Here is a 16139-nt window from a genome sequence, read left to right on the forward strand (position 1 = left end):
GAATGACAACCAAAGAGATCAAAGCAGGACCGCCATTCAATAAGAAACGGACGCTGCCAGGCAAACGCTTGGTAACGTTGGCCAGACCTGATTTTCTTTGCAGTCCATTCCAATCGTTCTCGTTGCATTTGACTCAATTTGGTGCGACTGATAATTTCCTCGTGCGAATGTGCACAAAACGAGCCATTTTTCGCCTGAAACGGACAAGCGTTCGGTACAACCATTACCGCATCGACGCATTAACGCGTCAGCGTAGATTAGAGACTCTCTCAGCCTTTCTGCGAATCGCACAGGAGCGCTAGGTTTGCGTCGCTGAAACGCCCTCGGCCACGCTGGCGCTCCGACGCAGTCGGTGGAGTGAGGCACGCAGTAGCGAGGGTTTCGTGTGTGTGCTGCACTTTTCATCTTTTAGCTTGCTCGCTGAATGACAACGAGCAGCGTTTCCAGCTTCGAATGACCTGTTTTCTCAGGAGAAGCCTCGGCGATGTGGACAACCTGCCCATCGGATTGTGAGCGAACTGCGCACCGTGACAGATGGCGGTTCAAGTAATGATTGGTCCCTCGGGAAGAGCAACGTGGGTCGCACAAGACCCGCCGCTGGGGGCACCACACTGCGCCAGGAGGGGTACTCCCAGGGATCTATGAATGTTAAGTAGAGAATTCTGCATTCATGGGCGTTAACTCACTAAAGCTAGCACGTCACACTCTTAAGTGTCCCCTCCAGATTTTTGTTTGCCTCCTTTCGTTTCTTTCGCTGCGATAGACGTGGTAGGGCCATTCCGTAAAATCATAGCATTAGCGTGTGAGACCAAAGGCTACACCACCCTCAGGCACGCATCCAGGGGGGGGGGGGGGGGGGCAGTGGAGACCCTCCCCCACCCCCTATTTCCTTAGCATTGATCTTGTGGGTAGTGAGCCAGCACGACACGTACCCACCCGCAAAAAGAACCAGGAGCCGTTTGTTGGTAGTCAATCCTTTTTTATTTTCATTTCGTCTTTGAAAAAAGAAAAACAGAAAAGTGGGCAGGGGGGAAAATGCACTGCAACAAGATAACCTGTACTGTTATAGGATATAGACTACGAGTCTCGAAGGAGAGTCTCATATAAGCTCTTTGTATTTCCTCTCCGTATGTCGAACAACAAGTGCTTAACAGGGCTTAACAGAACACAGCCGCATAGCGTCAACTCTGCGCGCGTACAGAGCACCAACAGCACAAGCCATGTCACGTACAACGCCTGTGCATACGCAATACAATCCAGGAGAGAAAAGAAAAAAAACTCTCCGACGCTCGCAGTCCCACGGTTAACCCAACAGCTGCAGTTTCAGGAACACAAAGCCGTCCGTTTCAGCGTCGCTATGTCAGACTGGCAGAGCCCGCGGTCGGTCGGCCCACCACGAAGTGACGCGCGGTGCTTGCATCGGCCGAGTGACGGGGAGCCGAGCTTCGGGTTTTCTCAAATCGCAACTACGAGGGCGCAGTGAACGGGCCCTGTGGTCAGCGTTACCGCGAAAAGCCGAGGGCAAAGCCGAGGGCATTTTAAGTTCCCGCACCTCGTAAGCAACCGCAGCAGAAGGTATCTCCGCATGGCGCTCTTGAGCAGCTGTGAAGCGGCGATCAAAAAGTGGGGGGCTTCCAGTTACTCATCGCTGAGGCCGTCAGCTATCCGCCCGTGAAGACAACAGCGCTGAAGCGGGCGGAAAAAAAAAAATCAAGCCAACGTAAGCCCACGCTTGGGGCAACGCAAACAAATCAGAAGGCGAAATCGTGGAGACACTCTGTTGGTATGTGTATCATGTATATATATAACCAGTAGGGAAGTGTAGATTGATTGATCAGCCTCATCAATGGTATAGCGCACACAGTGTATACTATGTACAAGAAATGTAAAAACAAGTACGCCCTCTAAGAAGGCCGCGCCACGCACACCTGCGAACACCGGGCACGTCAGCCCGCTTGTGCGAGCGGTAGAGACTGTTTTTTTCGTGCTTTTCTACAAAACGATTCTATTATTCCCTATGCATATAACTGGACCTTTCGTCGTGAGAGAGCAGCTATATTTTAAGTTAAACTTTTTCTTTTATTTTTGCGCAAGCGGCAATTCAGCTATCGTGTGTATATAGCGTATATTGGAAAAGCGTCGGTATAGCGTCGTAGGAGAAGGTTAAAAATGGGAGAGAGAGAGAGAGAGACGCATCGTACGCGCGCATGCAGTCTTAAAACGGCACGCTACGGCTCTATCAAACATGCATGCATGCACCCGCGAAAGGCGTGTGTTTTAAGTACTCTGCGGACTGGCATCTTTATTCTCCTGCGTGTAAGTATGGAGCCGCGGCGCCAACTCTCTCGAGTGCGCGCCCGCCGGGGTCTTACCCGTTTTAATCACAACGAAAACCAATGGAAGGCAAGTCAACAATTACGCATCATCGTCAGCAACAACAAACACTGAGAGGGAAAAAAAACGCACAAAGGCCGAAATCAAGCGTCCAAGCCGGCAATATAACACTGTCCACCCCTTTTCCCAATACACGAAACTACGCCACGCAAAAGACTGTAGCACGCTCACGGCGAACTCTGTACGATGGCTTTGTTCTGCCGACGAAATAATAAGAACAAAACTTCTGCGACAACTGTGCATTAAAAAACAAATTTGTGTTCAGTGAATATAATGCTGACAAGCCACCCGACCCATTTCAAACTCAACCTGAAGGACGATAAAGTTCAAGACTCCATGGAAGCTGGCAGTTTCGAGGCAAGCTCCCGAGAGAAGTTTTCGTTTTGCCGGTGGGGTCAAAGGGCATTCCGTGACTAGACTGACCCCCGCAGCTTGGCAAAATCCAGAAGTGTGCGTGCCGCCGTTTTGCTGCCCTCTCGATCCTCAGGCAGCAGGTGCCGCGTCGCCGCAGAGGCGACCGCACCACCCCGCAGCATACGTAAACAGATATTGCTCGTAACGGAAATAAATACCGAAACCGCTCCCAAAGAACAGGCGTCACCCTTTTTGGCACGAGAATCCCCTCAACAGTCGCCAGCAACAGCTGTCGATCCATAAGGGTTCGTAAAAAAAGTTGTTCGTGTCTTCCGGTGTCCTCAGCCTGCCGAAGGCGTATGTGCGGCCGTGTGGGAGAAGAAAGGGTCCGACAGAAGGAGTACGGCGCCCTGCCGGGCAGCGGGACTGTGAGCAAAGCTCAGCTAGAAAGACGTCAGCCTACGTGCATCGAAGGCGGCAGAGATACCCTGGCCGTTTCACTTTCGCGAGGCCTTCACGCTTATCTGCATCTCCTCGGGCTTTCCACGCTATTATCACAGCCGGCCATGCGAGACTTTGTCCCATCGTGACATTTCGGGGCAAACAATGAGAACGACGTCGTAGGCAAGAAATACTGCACAAATCAGGGCCATTACGAAAAGAAAGTCTCACGTTGCGGAGAGGACCTGAAAACTGCCCGGTGGAAATAGGGCGAAGCCACGCGCGGCAGCGTTCGCAGCGCCTACATTCAGAGATTCCACACCGGCAGACCAATGTACTCTCGCCAGCCGACTTGGCAGCTGGACTGCAAAAGTACGCCGAGTAAAAGTGAAATTATTACGTTGCGCAATAAAGCAAAAGAGAGTTCGGCAGAGCTGGGGTGTAAAAAAGAAAACGTTCTCATGAACGCTACAGGAGAAAAAAAACAAAATCACATTTTTCGCAAAACCACAAAACACGAGTCATGAACAGAAATTTTAGCCGCACCAAATCAGTGGCATTTTCAAGCGCCTCGCTCAGCCATTGTGGGAACAGTACTCTACCACGTATAGCAACAGCATGGCTGCCCACTTTTGTTCATTCATTAAATCACACACGAGGCAGTCCGCGACCTCTGCGGTTGGTACGAAGCTACCGTAGTCTTCCTTCACTTGTGCTTCCTGCGCCACCAGATTCAAGTATTGCCAGCGACGCGAACGGCGAACCTAACTATCGAAACTACGGAGCAGCTGGGAATGCATGCAACTACAGAAGCTGCCTCCAGCCGCGTAGCAGCGCGACACTTGGAGCTGTATGGTGGGGGCCACTCATCGTCTGGCGGAGAGAACCACGACAGTTCCTGACCCGCAAAGCGACAGGCGGCGTCACCAGCACGTCGACGCCCACTTTTTTCGTGTGGCGTCACTCGCCCCCACGCTCGTTCCGACGGGAGTTTCTTTTATAGCACATTTTTGCTCCGTAATGACAACTCGACGGGGCTTGGGAAAAGTCCAGATTACAGCACACTGCTCGGAACTTTGCAGCAGCTTTCGATGTGGAAGAGGAACGAATGGGGCACAGAGGAAATTTTCCGCCTGGCGTGAAGAGCAAGATATGTAGACGGTGTGAGGATGTCCGCCATGAAGCATAGTTATGTACATCGCTTGCAGTCAAAAACCATTTAAAAGTCGCGAACAGGTAGCCACAGAAAAAATAAACGGTAAATTCGAAGCACACGCACCGTGACTTTACGTGAGCTAACAGCCTGACAGCCTTCAAAGCCATGCTGAAAATAAACAAATAAAAAGCTAAACCGAAAACGCCACTCCTGTTCCTTCTAGTAATCTCTGAGGGTCCCAACAGAACTTAGTTGCATCTTTACAAGTAGCGTAAAAACCCTGAAGGCTCGAAGGGAAGTACTTTTCATCGCTTGTCTGATTTTTTTTTCTTTTCATAGAGACAAGATCACAACACAGCTTTCTCACAATTCGCCAAAAGCAGAACGTAATGGCGCACAGAAAAGTCTCAAGGCAGTGAACACATTGTCATCAGGCTGCACGCAGGTCGAGGCCATTGTAGACAGAATGGACAGTCCGCGGCGCTGACGCACTTTCACAGGCACCCGACAGCGGTGGCAAAAGTAAAATACTCCACAAGGATAAATACGCTGACGGCAGCAAGAAATTTCGAATAGCTGGAACGCCCGCACGGAGAAATTGCGCTGTGAATCCAGAGTCCGTGGTTAACCTGTATTTTGTTCCTTTTCTCTTCACGTGCTAAGAAAAGGTCTAGAATTCCTTTTCCTCTCTTTTTTTTTTGAGTGCGAATGCACAAGGCGATCACACGGCCTGCGTTGGTCCCGACTCTCGGTTTGAGAGACCCGAGAGCCGGCAACGCTTTTTCTCTCGCGCTGGGCTTTCCTTAAGTACGAGAACCTGCGAGCTACGCATGGTTAGAGTCCAGCAGAGACAGCGCCATCCGCATACGCTCTTCGTCGAACGATCGCTCAGTACAGAAGATGGAACGGCAATAATTTTAAAACATCTCGGCACTGCGGCAGTCGCAGCACAGCGCCCCGCTTGGGCTGTTCTGAGAAAAGCAGCTGCGCAGCAACAGTCATCGACCATCGCCAGCAAGTTGACGTAGAAAGAGAAGAAAAGAAAACGAAGACGTGACCTTGGATATTGCGGCTGTGTCAGATTTCTTTGATTTACACTTTTTTTTTATGCCAGTGCGGGCACACCGGCACCGGCGCAGAGGCGTCACACTTTCCCCCGCCACCTGTTTTCATATTCCGTTCGGGCAACACGTTCGAGGTTTTGCCGAGGAAACGCATCAGTTTCACTTTCCGAGCGCCTCTGACCGAAATTCTTGTTGAACATCTGCCCGCTAGGACAGACGGCAACTCGGCATTGACTCCACCAAAAACGAGCACGCTTGCGGAGTACGCGAAACGCCTCGGCCAACGGGAAAATCCAGCTAAGCGCCATCAGCGACAAGGCATCACCCAGAAACCTGCATTGTTGGGCTCAACTTAAACAGCAGTTCACCACTATTCCCTCACATGAAGGCTCGAAGACAACATCGACACTTCAGGCGGTGCCCATCGTAGGTGCCGCATAGCCTCGCGTATACCCGCAGCGCTTCGTGGACCAAGGTTGCAGCACGCGTCCTCGACTCAGTCTGGTCGGCACCGGATATGGGAGATGGGGCGGGACTGGCTGGCTGGCGCAATAGCGCTGCGATCGGCGGTTACTGCCGGCGCATAACGCTTTCCGTCATGTGCCCCTTGAAAAGTAGCCCGACGTCGCCAAGTGCAAAATCGGTCGCCAATTTCGGGGTCGTTGCGTGCGCACAAATTTGGGCCCGTGGCAGGAGCCCACAAACGACAAATGAACAGAAAAATAACAAAGCGAAGAGGACGCGCGGGTGGCGATGCCTCCGGAGGTGGCGGCGGCCAGGAAGGAAGGGGGTCGGCGCGGGGAGCTAGCTAGTGCGCTCCTCGTCGTGGCCGCAGGGCGAGCCCAGCTCCCGCACGGGCAGGTGCTTCTGCAGTGGGTCCCGCAGGCGGCGCAGTTCTTCCTCGATCTCCGCCAGCTCCTGGCGCAGGTCGTTGTAGCGGGACACGTCCATGCCTTGGCGCCTGGCGAACTTGTAGAAGGAGATGAGGAACTGCCGGTCCCGCACCTCTGGAAGCACGTAGTCCTGCGAGCGACAACAGCGTTACCTAGGACACCCAGGAACAGCCGCACGAGGGTCTTTCTCAGAGATCAGCGGTGTCGCATAGCCCCAAAACGAGTAGAGGGAACGAAGGGTACAGCTATCGCTCTCATCTTGTCCAGGGGGAGGGGCGAAATGTAGGCACCACTATAGCCTCGCCGCCGCCGAAGGCTACTCATATCTGCTCGGACTTGTATAGTATCGCCTCGGATGCGGTCGCGATGACACCGAATCGCCGGCGCCGGTGGCGTTGTCCTTGCTCTTGGAGCTACCTGTCTTCTTGAGGTTAGAGAAACAGCCAACTCCAATGCAAGGGAACGACGATGTCAAAAAAGAAGACGAGGGTTGAAACAGCACTCCGGGTGTCCCAACGTCCAGTGGAGCCCGCGTATTTTGGAGCCAGTCGGTTTTCGGAAATGCCCGATTAGCAGCGAGTGAACAAACTCTCTTTTCGCCCTCACTTGGGCGAAGATGTGATAACTGTGGCGCACCCTCCGGCCGCTGCCACGGCAGCCTGGATCCTGTGACAGCGCACCCTCGAATTAAAGCGCTCCTTCTGAGCTCGCCTGGATAACACTATTACGCACGCGACAGTTTTCGGCTGCTACATAGGACGGCGACGCCATTAGCCTGGAGGTAGTCCCATTTACAGCATTCGCAGCAACAACAACAACAAAAAAGTGAAATCAACAGCCGTTTTGGGTTCTTTTCTGGGGAGTGAACACAGCGAAAAAGGTTCCAGCGGCTGCCGTGAGTCGGGCCTCAAAGATCCCTTGCTCGTGCGCTCTGCACACATGACACCTTCGTGTGAGTTGCCACCGCTCGCGTGCGGGTCCAGTCCGCCGAACAGAAACTTTCGAGCTCTCCACGCCCATCGACAAGGGGTCGGCCTACGCGGGCACGTGGGGCAACGGAGACCCTCAGCAGTGTATAGTGTAGAAGCGAAAGCGTACGCACCTGTCGGGTAACGACGAAGTAGGCGTACATGGCCATGGTGGTGCCGTAGGTGATGAAGTAGGTGACGGGCTCCATGATGTCCCAAGAGTACTCCCACCAGGTGAGCCTGGCCAGGATGCCAAACTGCACGCCCATCAGGCCCAGGCCCAGCCACGACAGCAGCGTTGTGCGCCGCTGGGACAGCGTCATCAGTTCGTTCTTCTTCTGCTCCAGGGGTCCCAGCTGCTCCTTGACGCGGTGCAGGCGGTCCAGGAGCTTGCGCTCCTGCTCCAGCTGGTGCTCGTTCACAGTGAGGCTCTCGTAGAGCCTGGCCACCAGCATCTTCAGGTCGGACAGCGTCTGCGTCTCCTCGCTCGTCAGGCGCTCTGCGGCACAGGGACAAAACAAACGTCGTGCTATTACGGAACAGAGCAAACTCGCCGCGTCGAGCGAAAGAGCAGTGGAAGGCCCTGCGCCAGCTGCTCCCTTTCTTTTACCTAGACGTTGCAGAACTTGGACTCATGACGGTAGCGCACTCGGTTTTAAATCATCTGCAGCACCTCTGTCGCCCGCTTATTCATACCGCAGTTATCTTCAGGCACACATTTTGAAGATAAAATCTTTTGAGTGCTCTCGCGGTTGACGCCCGTGAAGAAGGCAGCAAAAATATAGCTCTTTAAGACAGTTCAGGGATTGTTCCTAGTTCATAAACCACACTGATTAATTACATAACAATTAAGCACACCTTAACTGGTTAATTTTGCCCTCAGGGCCGGATTGGCTGGAAGAAGAATGAGAAATAGCAAAACAATGTAAACAATAAATAAACGCAAGAACTTTTGGTACACATAAGAATGTTGCTATTTAGACATGTTAGCTAAGTTTACAGAAAAACGAACCCAGTTGTACAAAGGTTACTATTATGGGTAATAAGTCAGATGGCCATTTTGCGCCCATAGTTAGCTCAATTTAGTGACTGCTTTCCTATGGAAACAGCGAGCCAAGAGGTTCCGCTACCCCTGAACATGTTTTGGTTGGGTTAAGGCATAACACCGTCATCCAAGCTTGGGAATCGTAAACATTGCACCCACCTAAAAGAAAGAAACAGCACAGCCACAGACCAGTGACAAGCTACTCACCTATAGATGGCGGTTCAACGAGGTAGACCTGGTTGTTGAGGGTGAGAACGAAGTTTTCCCGCAGGAGGGATTCGATGGATGACGTTGACGCGATGCGCACACCATCTGTGAAGAACGTGCGAGATTTCAAGTCACGGGCATCCAGCGTCACCACTGAGTGGACGACGTAGACGTCGCAGAGCTACAGTCAAGCATCCTCCCCAATTACCTGTGCGCATGAAGTTCTGCCCTGTCCCAAATCCCCCCCCTCCCCCTCTTCCTCCCTTTGAATTTTTTCTAGGCTCAAAAATTGTGTTTTGTTGGGTTTTATGATACATAAGCAACTGAGGCTATCATGCACCAAACTCGAGATTAAAAGTATTTTAACAACAATTTTTCCAATCTATATTTGGTTTAAAACATTTACTTCTTTGAAAAAACTACAATACAGGACAAATCAACAAGACCATTTTCACCTAAGAGCAATGCTGGCTGGAATGGTATGTGTTTACTGTCAAAAATAACAAAATGCTTTTTCCTTAACATTTCCAGTCTTGCGCACGAAAATAAAACGTGGTTTACTGTTAGCTTATCTCCGCATGATTCACGTAGGAGTTTGTCTTGTATTGTCAATATGAACTTATGCGTAAGGTGTGTAAGCCGTATACGAAGACGGTAGAAATTCACTTCCTTGAAACGTTCCTGGTGTGTGCAAAATTTCCATTCACCTAAAACCGGCTTTACCAAGTGCAGTTTGTAATTTACTTGATTTTCCCAAACGGATTCTTAATTTACGATGTACTAAGTTCATGCATGCACTTTATTTGCTTGCCACGACCCTGAACAAGTTTGCTCTCTCACTGTCTTTCATTCCGACATGACCCAGCAGAGTTTCATGTTTTGTTCTTGAGCTGTATTGTGTACGATGTAACCAAACAGCGGAGTGATTGCATTTCCAGAGTGAAGAGCTGTGAGAACGCTTTAGGAGCCTGTGTAAATGATACTGTTTGCGAGGCTCTCGTCTACTATTTCTTCTACGCCCACAGAGATGGCGCAATATTCGGCTGTGAAAATGGATGCACACCCTGGAAGTCGTACCGTTTCCCCCAATTCCCTCGTACCACTGTGCTCCCAACGGAAACATCTGTTTCTGAATCATCAGTATAAAGATCGTATTTTTCATCGAGTGCAAGAAATTATTGTACGATATGTTGCCGTGGAGCGTGTTTATTACGGAACTGTATAAGAGTGAAATAACAGATTGGAGGAAAACTGCATCATGGAAGTAGGGAATTTTGTTTTTAGGCAATGTCAGGTACATGTGTCCAGTATGCCGAGATTCTGGCACATCTCTTCAAATCGCAATACCTGTCAGTGCCTGGTAGCTTGAGATGATTTGTTATTGAATATCATTTTAGGACACTTCCTTACAAGTGGATAGCATACGTGTTTCGGTAGAGATCTTATGGTTGGTGGGGGTTTAACGTGCCAAAGCGGCTCAGGCTATGTGGGACGCCGTAGTGAAGGGCTCCGGAAACATCGCACAGTACATGGGCCTGTAGCATTTCGCCTCCATCCAAGTGCGACCACCGCGGCCGGGATCGAACCGCGTCTTTCGGGACAGCAGCCGAGCGCCATAACCGCTGAGCCACCGCGGCGGTTGATAGAGTTCTTAATTTAAGGATATATGCGCAAGTCAGAGCAAGCGGGGGTTTGCTTGTTTCTACATAGAGGCTGATTATGGGAGATGTTCTGAATGCGTCGTATGAGCGGTGCAGACTTCAGTTATGTACTGGATATATATATATTTTTTTTTGAGGGGGGGGGGGGTACGACAGTGCTGCTGAACCGTACACAATGCACCCATAATCTAAAGAGCAATGTACCAAAGAGCGATAATTGTGCATAAGAACATGCCCTCTGCAGACCCCCAATGTTCACTTGAGAGCAGTTTCAGTAGGTTCAGAGATTGGGAGGATTTCTTTTTCGGCGTGTTTATGTGCGGAAGGAATGTGAGCTTTTATCAAATGTTATGTCTAAAAATTTACGTTCTTAATTTACTGGTAGTACGGCTTCATTTGCAAGTGTCGTTAGAGCGAGAAAAGAAAAACTACTGTTTTTTTTTTGCGGGGAAAACTTTAATCCACTTCTGTTCGTCCAAATCGCTAGTTTCTTTATTGAGAGTTCTATCTGTCTCTCACACGTCGATAGGGTGGAGGAAGTCCATGCAATTTTCAGGTCATTGACATAAACGGAATACATGATGGACTTTGGAAATACTTTGGTTATGGAATTTATTTTTACGACAAAGAGTGTAGTGGTTAAAATACACCCCTAAGGTACCCCATTTTCCTTTAACGAAGTTCCTCGAAAGAGTTGAACCCAGGCGTGCATGAAATGAACAGTCGGACAAGAAATGTTTCAAGCAGTTCAGCATATCCCACCTCAGATACCTAGGTCTGCTAGGTAGTGGAGAATAATCCCAAACCTACAGGTTGTATCGTAGGCCTTCGCCATATCGAAGAAAATTGCCAGTGTTGTCTGTGAATGAGCACTTCTCAGACTGTGTTTGCAAGGCGGACGAGACGGTCAGTTGTTGAATATGCTTTTTTAAATCCACACTGGTGGATGTCGTGAAATTCACGGGATTAGAGGATAAACATTAGCCTAATATTGAACACGCTTTCGGAAGATTTGGCGATACAACTCGTGAGTGCTATGGGCCTACAACTACCAGGGGAGGTTAGAGGCTTTCCAGGTTTCAGGAATGGCCCAATAACTGCTTTTTTCCAAGCCTCCTGTATTTGTCGCAATTTCCATATTTTGTTAAAGAATTGCAAAAGTTCCTCTACAGTTTCGAAGAAGTCCGCTAGCATTTCTTAATGTATTTTATCAGGGCCGGGAGCTGTACGTATGTTTACCGGCCGACAGTACTTCATGGATTTCTTGCAGTGTAATTAAGTTATTATAAGGCTCGTTTGAATTGCCGCTTGTAGGGAGTCTTTGTTTTTCAGCTGAGTTTTTGTACTTTAAAATGAATGCGTGCAATGTGAGGAACTAGGAACTATAGAGTAGTGTTCCGCTTGTATGTCCACCGGTTCATCAATACTTGTTTGTGTACCAAGGGCTGTGAGAAAAAGAATTGTGAAGGGTGCGTAGCTGCCATTTAGATTACGGACTTGCTGGCACATTTTCTTCGATGTTATTGAACTGTTTGTGGATGATACAAATTTCGCCATGAAGTTTTCGTAGCGCTCTGACGGATATGCCTTGATTTTGCTCTCGCCTTTTTGTAAATTTGTAAAGATTTCATGTGTTGAGTATCTGTAGAAAATTGTCCATGCTTTATTTTGTTTCTCTTTTGCTTCTTCATATTCTTGTGACTGCCGAACCTTATGATTTTTTTCGCACCACTCCCGAGGACTGAGGAATATATAGGCGTGCAGCAGTAATAATACAGGTTGTGAGCATTTTGTTAAGTACGTCGCCACCAAGATCACCCGAAAACATTTTGCCCAGACTGGCTTTTTCTCGAAACAGCGCCCAGTAGGCCAAGTGTACATTCCAACGGCGAGATCTGCTCGGGATGATTGATAGTGAGGATGACAGGCAGATAATGATAGGCAAATGATACCTTCCGTAAGTGTTATCCACAACATCCCTTTTAAAATCGGTAAAGGATGATGGCGAAGAAAAAATCTAAGCAGCTCAATTTTCCAGCGCTTCTTGAGCAGTACGTGTGCTTTACTGTATTGAATAGGCAGACATTATTGCACAGAATAAAATTCTTCTAAAACGCGACCTATAGGGCCACTTCGTTAACTTCACCGAAAAGAGGAGTGGACACTGAAATCGCCGACTAACAGATATGGCTCTGGTAGCTGTTTAAAAGTGCTTCTAAGTCGAAGAGTGTTACTGCCAGATGTGGTTCAAGATATACGGAACATAATGTGATATCTACAATGAACAACAGTAGTTCGAAAAGCCTCATATTTAGCCCGTAGTTTGATTTCACGAGCTGCAATAGCGCTCTGAACGACAATATCAGCACCTCCAAAGAGCCCACAGGCGCTCGCTCTCGGTCGCAACCAGAGGTGGGCAAATGCCCTCATTTTCACTTTTCCTCCCTCATCATCACTTTTTAATCCATGGCCCTCGCTCCCCTTCGCCCTCATTTCCAAAAGTTATCCGGCCCTCCCTCACCATCACTTCAAAAAATTTGCTGGTCCTCCCTCGCCCTCACATCGTCCGCACTCCCTCACCCTAACAGTCGTTTTAACACTCTGGTCATTTTTTTGTAGTCGGCAACTTCTGGCTATATCACTGAGTAATAAAATATAAGACAAACCCTCAAGGTACTATTGGACGAGAAGCTAGATGCTTATATTGTTCTGTGTGTGCGTGTACGTGTGTGTGTTGTTTGAGCTAACACATGAGACAAAGCCGAGACAGCTACCAGTTGAGCCCCAAAATATCACTCTTAGTTTACTTCTGGCATGCAGTGCATGCATACATGTGCCCTGCACCTATAACATTTCATTGTTATCTATATGCACTGCTCAGATGAGTCAACGTGCTGTCGTCTGTGAACAAAAGTTAATGCATGCCAAGAATATTTAGGAAACAATGCAGTAGCGTTTACCACGACAATGGCAACAAGTGCAAAGCACAACACAGACTCAGAACAAGGGAAGTTTGTAGGTCGCTTAATTGCCATTACCTAATGGCATTGCGATAGCAAAGGGTATTCTGAATTTCACTGCTTCTAATATCCAGCCATTTCGTGCGGTTTTCTGCATGATCGTCTGAAGTTTCCACGCGAACGCATGGGAGATGATGAAGACCACGCATTCAACCTAAAGCGTGACAGATCGGCATTTTAACACGCGTGAACGCGGCTACGTGACGAAGACAACGACACTGCAAGCACCGCACGAGAGCTTGGCAGTTCGTACAGGCAGGATGTAAAGATTTCTCCCAACTGATTGTTCATCTGAGGGAAGTGTACGAACTGACCTACCTTAAACCGGAGTGGCACTCCCTCTTGGTGATGCGCTCAGCCTTACCGCGCGTCTTTGTGTTCTGTTGCTCCCTCTTTTTTCGATGTGTTTTGTGGCGTGTCCTAAAAACTTTGTGAATAACTTAGTTAATCTAAATACAGTGTGTTCAAAATTAGACTTTACTGATTTTTTTTAAATGTGAAGCGCCGTACGCTAATGTCACTTTTGCACGTTGGTAATGCGGCCAGGCGGACACAAATTGGGATAATAATTGTCGCCGTAAATTCAGTAATTAACTAAAATTCATTAATTAACTTTTTATTGTCTGAAGTTAGCGTGCAAGTTTCTATTGAGAACTTGGAGGCCTTGCTTGCGAGGGCTATTCCATTTTGTACAATTTTTGTAACGCGCCTGTGTCCTGAGATGCGCGCGTCTAAGATTTCGTCCCGGTTCGTCTAATTACGCATTCGAGACGGCGGCTATCAGGTTGAAGCACTTCCCTCGTGTGACGCAGCTGTTGTGCATGGCACTCCGCCTACCAAGAATGGGCAGCGAGCGGCATCGCAAATAGACCTCCCTTATCGCCCACTCAACAGTGGTTCATCGGTTTCGATCGCCAAGAAGGGAAATCCTGGTCCAGAACGAAAAGTCATCCGCTCGCTGCACGCTCTTGTAAGGCCACACGCAACAGCTGCGTCACGCGAGGGAGGCGCTTCACGCCGAGAGCCGCTGTCTCGCATGCGTAATTAGACGAACTGGGACGAAATTTTAGACGCGCGCATCTCAGGACACAGGCGCGTTACAAAAATTGTACAAAATGGAATAGCCCTCGCAAGCAACTGCCTCCAAGTTCTCAATAGAAACTTGCAAGCTAACTTCAGACAATAAAAAGTTAATGCATTTTAGTTAATTACTGACTTTACGGTGCTAATTATTGCCCCAATTTGTGTCCGCCTGGCCCCATTACCAACGTACAAAAGCGGCATTAGCGTACGGCGTTTCACAATTTCTTTAAAAATCTGTAAAATCTAATTTTGAACACGCTGTAGAATATATTTTCATTGTAATAAATACGATGCTTAAAAAACATGTAGCGATGGCGTAGTGGTGTGAAGCAGCGGCCAGCGGAACCGACCCCCAGCTGTGAAGTTTTTATTCCTGCGTACATAGTTCTATGTTTGGTCGTGCAACGCTTCTTATTTGCGCCAGGCATAATTCGTGCACAAAAACCTGAAAGCTTAACGGGAGCAGAAAAAATCAAATCGACCCCTTGGCGCTCGGCGACTTTCTTAACATTGTGCGCCACTTTGTGCAATTAAGGCATGACGACATTTTTTTTTCTGTGTTCAGCGGCATCTTTATTTCGCTTCTTGACCCCGCCGCTCAACTCCTTTGATACGGATTCAGTGACCGCTCTCAACGTTACTGCTGGGAAACCTGCATCAGACAGGCGTTTGGCTTTCGTTGTGACACTGGTTGACACGGTGTGGCAGCAACTTTTTTTCACAGAGTTCTAGAAACAAGTCTTAGCAATGCCTCTCTTGACTAGTTTTGAATGGTTAGAGTCAAAGTGTAAGAGCCCCTTTTGTTTTATCTAGGTGAATAATGTGTAAAACGGCCGGTTTTTCGTTGTTGCTACCAGGTACTTTTTATCATAGCTTCGCACTCTGCTGAAATGCTAACTTGCTAATTGCAAAAACAAACAGCAAACCACATCCCTCTTTCAGCGCTCCCAAATGTGCTTTGAAAGAACAAATCACTTGTGCTAGGCGCACGGTCCCGGACAGGGAAAGCATAGAAATTCAAGATGAACCATGCAAAACAAGGAATATTGGCGCTAGCGCACGATAATTCGTGGTTAACCCCGAGCTAAACCGCCCGTGATATTCTTTCTTGCACGCATACGCGTTACCAAAACGCTGAGTATCAATTCCCAACCATACCTGCAAGAAATTTGGTTCATGAGATCAGGCGCGCCATTACGTGGTCACACTTCTCGCCAGAGACATGTAAATAAACACAGCGCTGTTCCTGTTATTTGGAGAGCAGTACAACTTTTTCTTTTTTAGCACATAGCACAATGCAAGGTGGCGCGAGCGATGACTTGAACAAGGTGGCTTTATTTCCAGTGGTTTGCTTTGCCCGCCACACTGCGGCACCGCTTTCCTATACGCATACACCCGACCCCGGGCAGGGCCTTACTGAGACGACTAGGGCTAGACTGAGAGCCACAAGACGATTCAGGAGACGAAGGACGTACCAGACGACATCAGACTGATCTACTCAGTCCTAGCCACCCCTTTGCATATGCAGCCACGAATGCACCGAGGCAGTAGGCAAGCAAGGGCTCAGGAGGTAGAACAGCGCATCGCTGGTAAAAAAGAATCCGTCTTTGTAGGCGCAGCCAGCTGCCCAAGATAGAGTCTTGGGGTCAGCGGCAATCGTCTACTCTCACAAGGAGCTAGCCAGCTTCACCATAAGGGGTTGTACCTTTACTGAGGCAGAAGAGGGCCCCGCCGAGGTGGCTCAGTGGCTAGGGCGCTCGACTACTGATCCGGAGTTCCCGGGTTCGAACCCGACCGCGGCAGATGCGTTTTTATGGAGGAAAAACGCTACGGCGCCCGTGTGCTGTGCGATG

General features: G+C 49.0%; 1 protein-coding gene across 2 annotated transcripts in view; it reads right to left on the reverse strand.

The window, feature by feature from the left end:
• Nucleotides 1–4644: 4644 nt before the first annotated feature.
• MCU (mitochondrial calcium uniporter) overlaps nt 4645–16139 on the reverse strand; it is a 398794-nt gene continuing 387299 nt past the window's right edge. For both annotated transcript variants that reach the window (XM_077650351.1, XM_077650350.1), the window contains 3 exons: nt 8523–8627; nt 7405–7769; nt 4645–6432 (listed from right to left, as the gene is read on the reverse strand). In XM_077650351.1, the coding sequence (XP_077506477.1) occupies nt 6214–6432; nt 7405–7769; nt 8523–8627 (689 nt within the window). In that variant the 3' untranslated portion in view covers nt 4645–6213. The remainder of the gene's footprint in view (nt 6433–7404; nt 7770–8522; nt 8628–16139) is intronic.

This window comes from Amblyomma americanum, chromosome 1 (assembly GCF_052857255.1).
Source record: "Amblyomma americanum isolate KBUSLIRL-KWMA chromosome 1, ASM5285725v1, whole genome shotgun sequence".
In the NCBI taxonomy this organism is placed as follows: domain Eukaryota; kingdom Metazoa; phylum Arthropoda; class Arachnida; order Ixodida; family Ixodidae; genus Amblyomma; species Amblyomma americanum.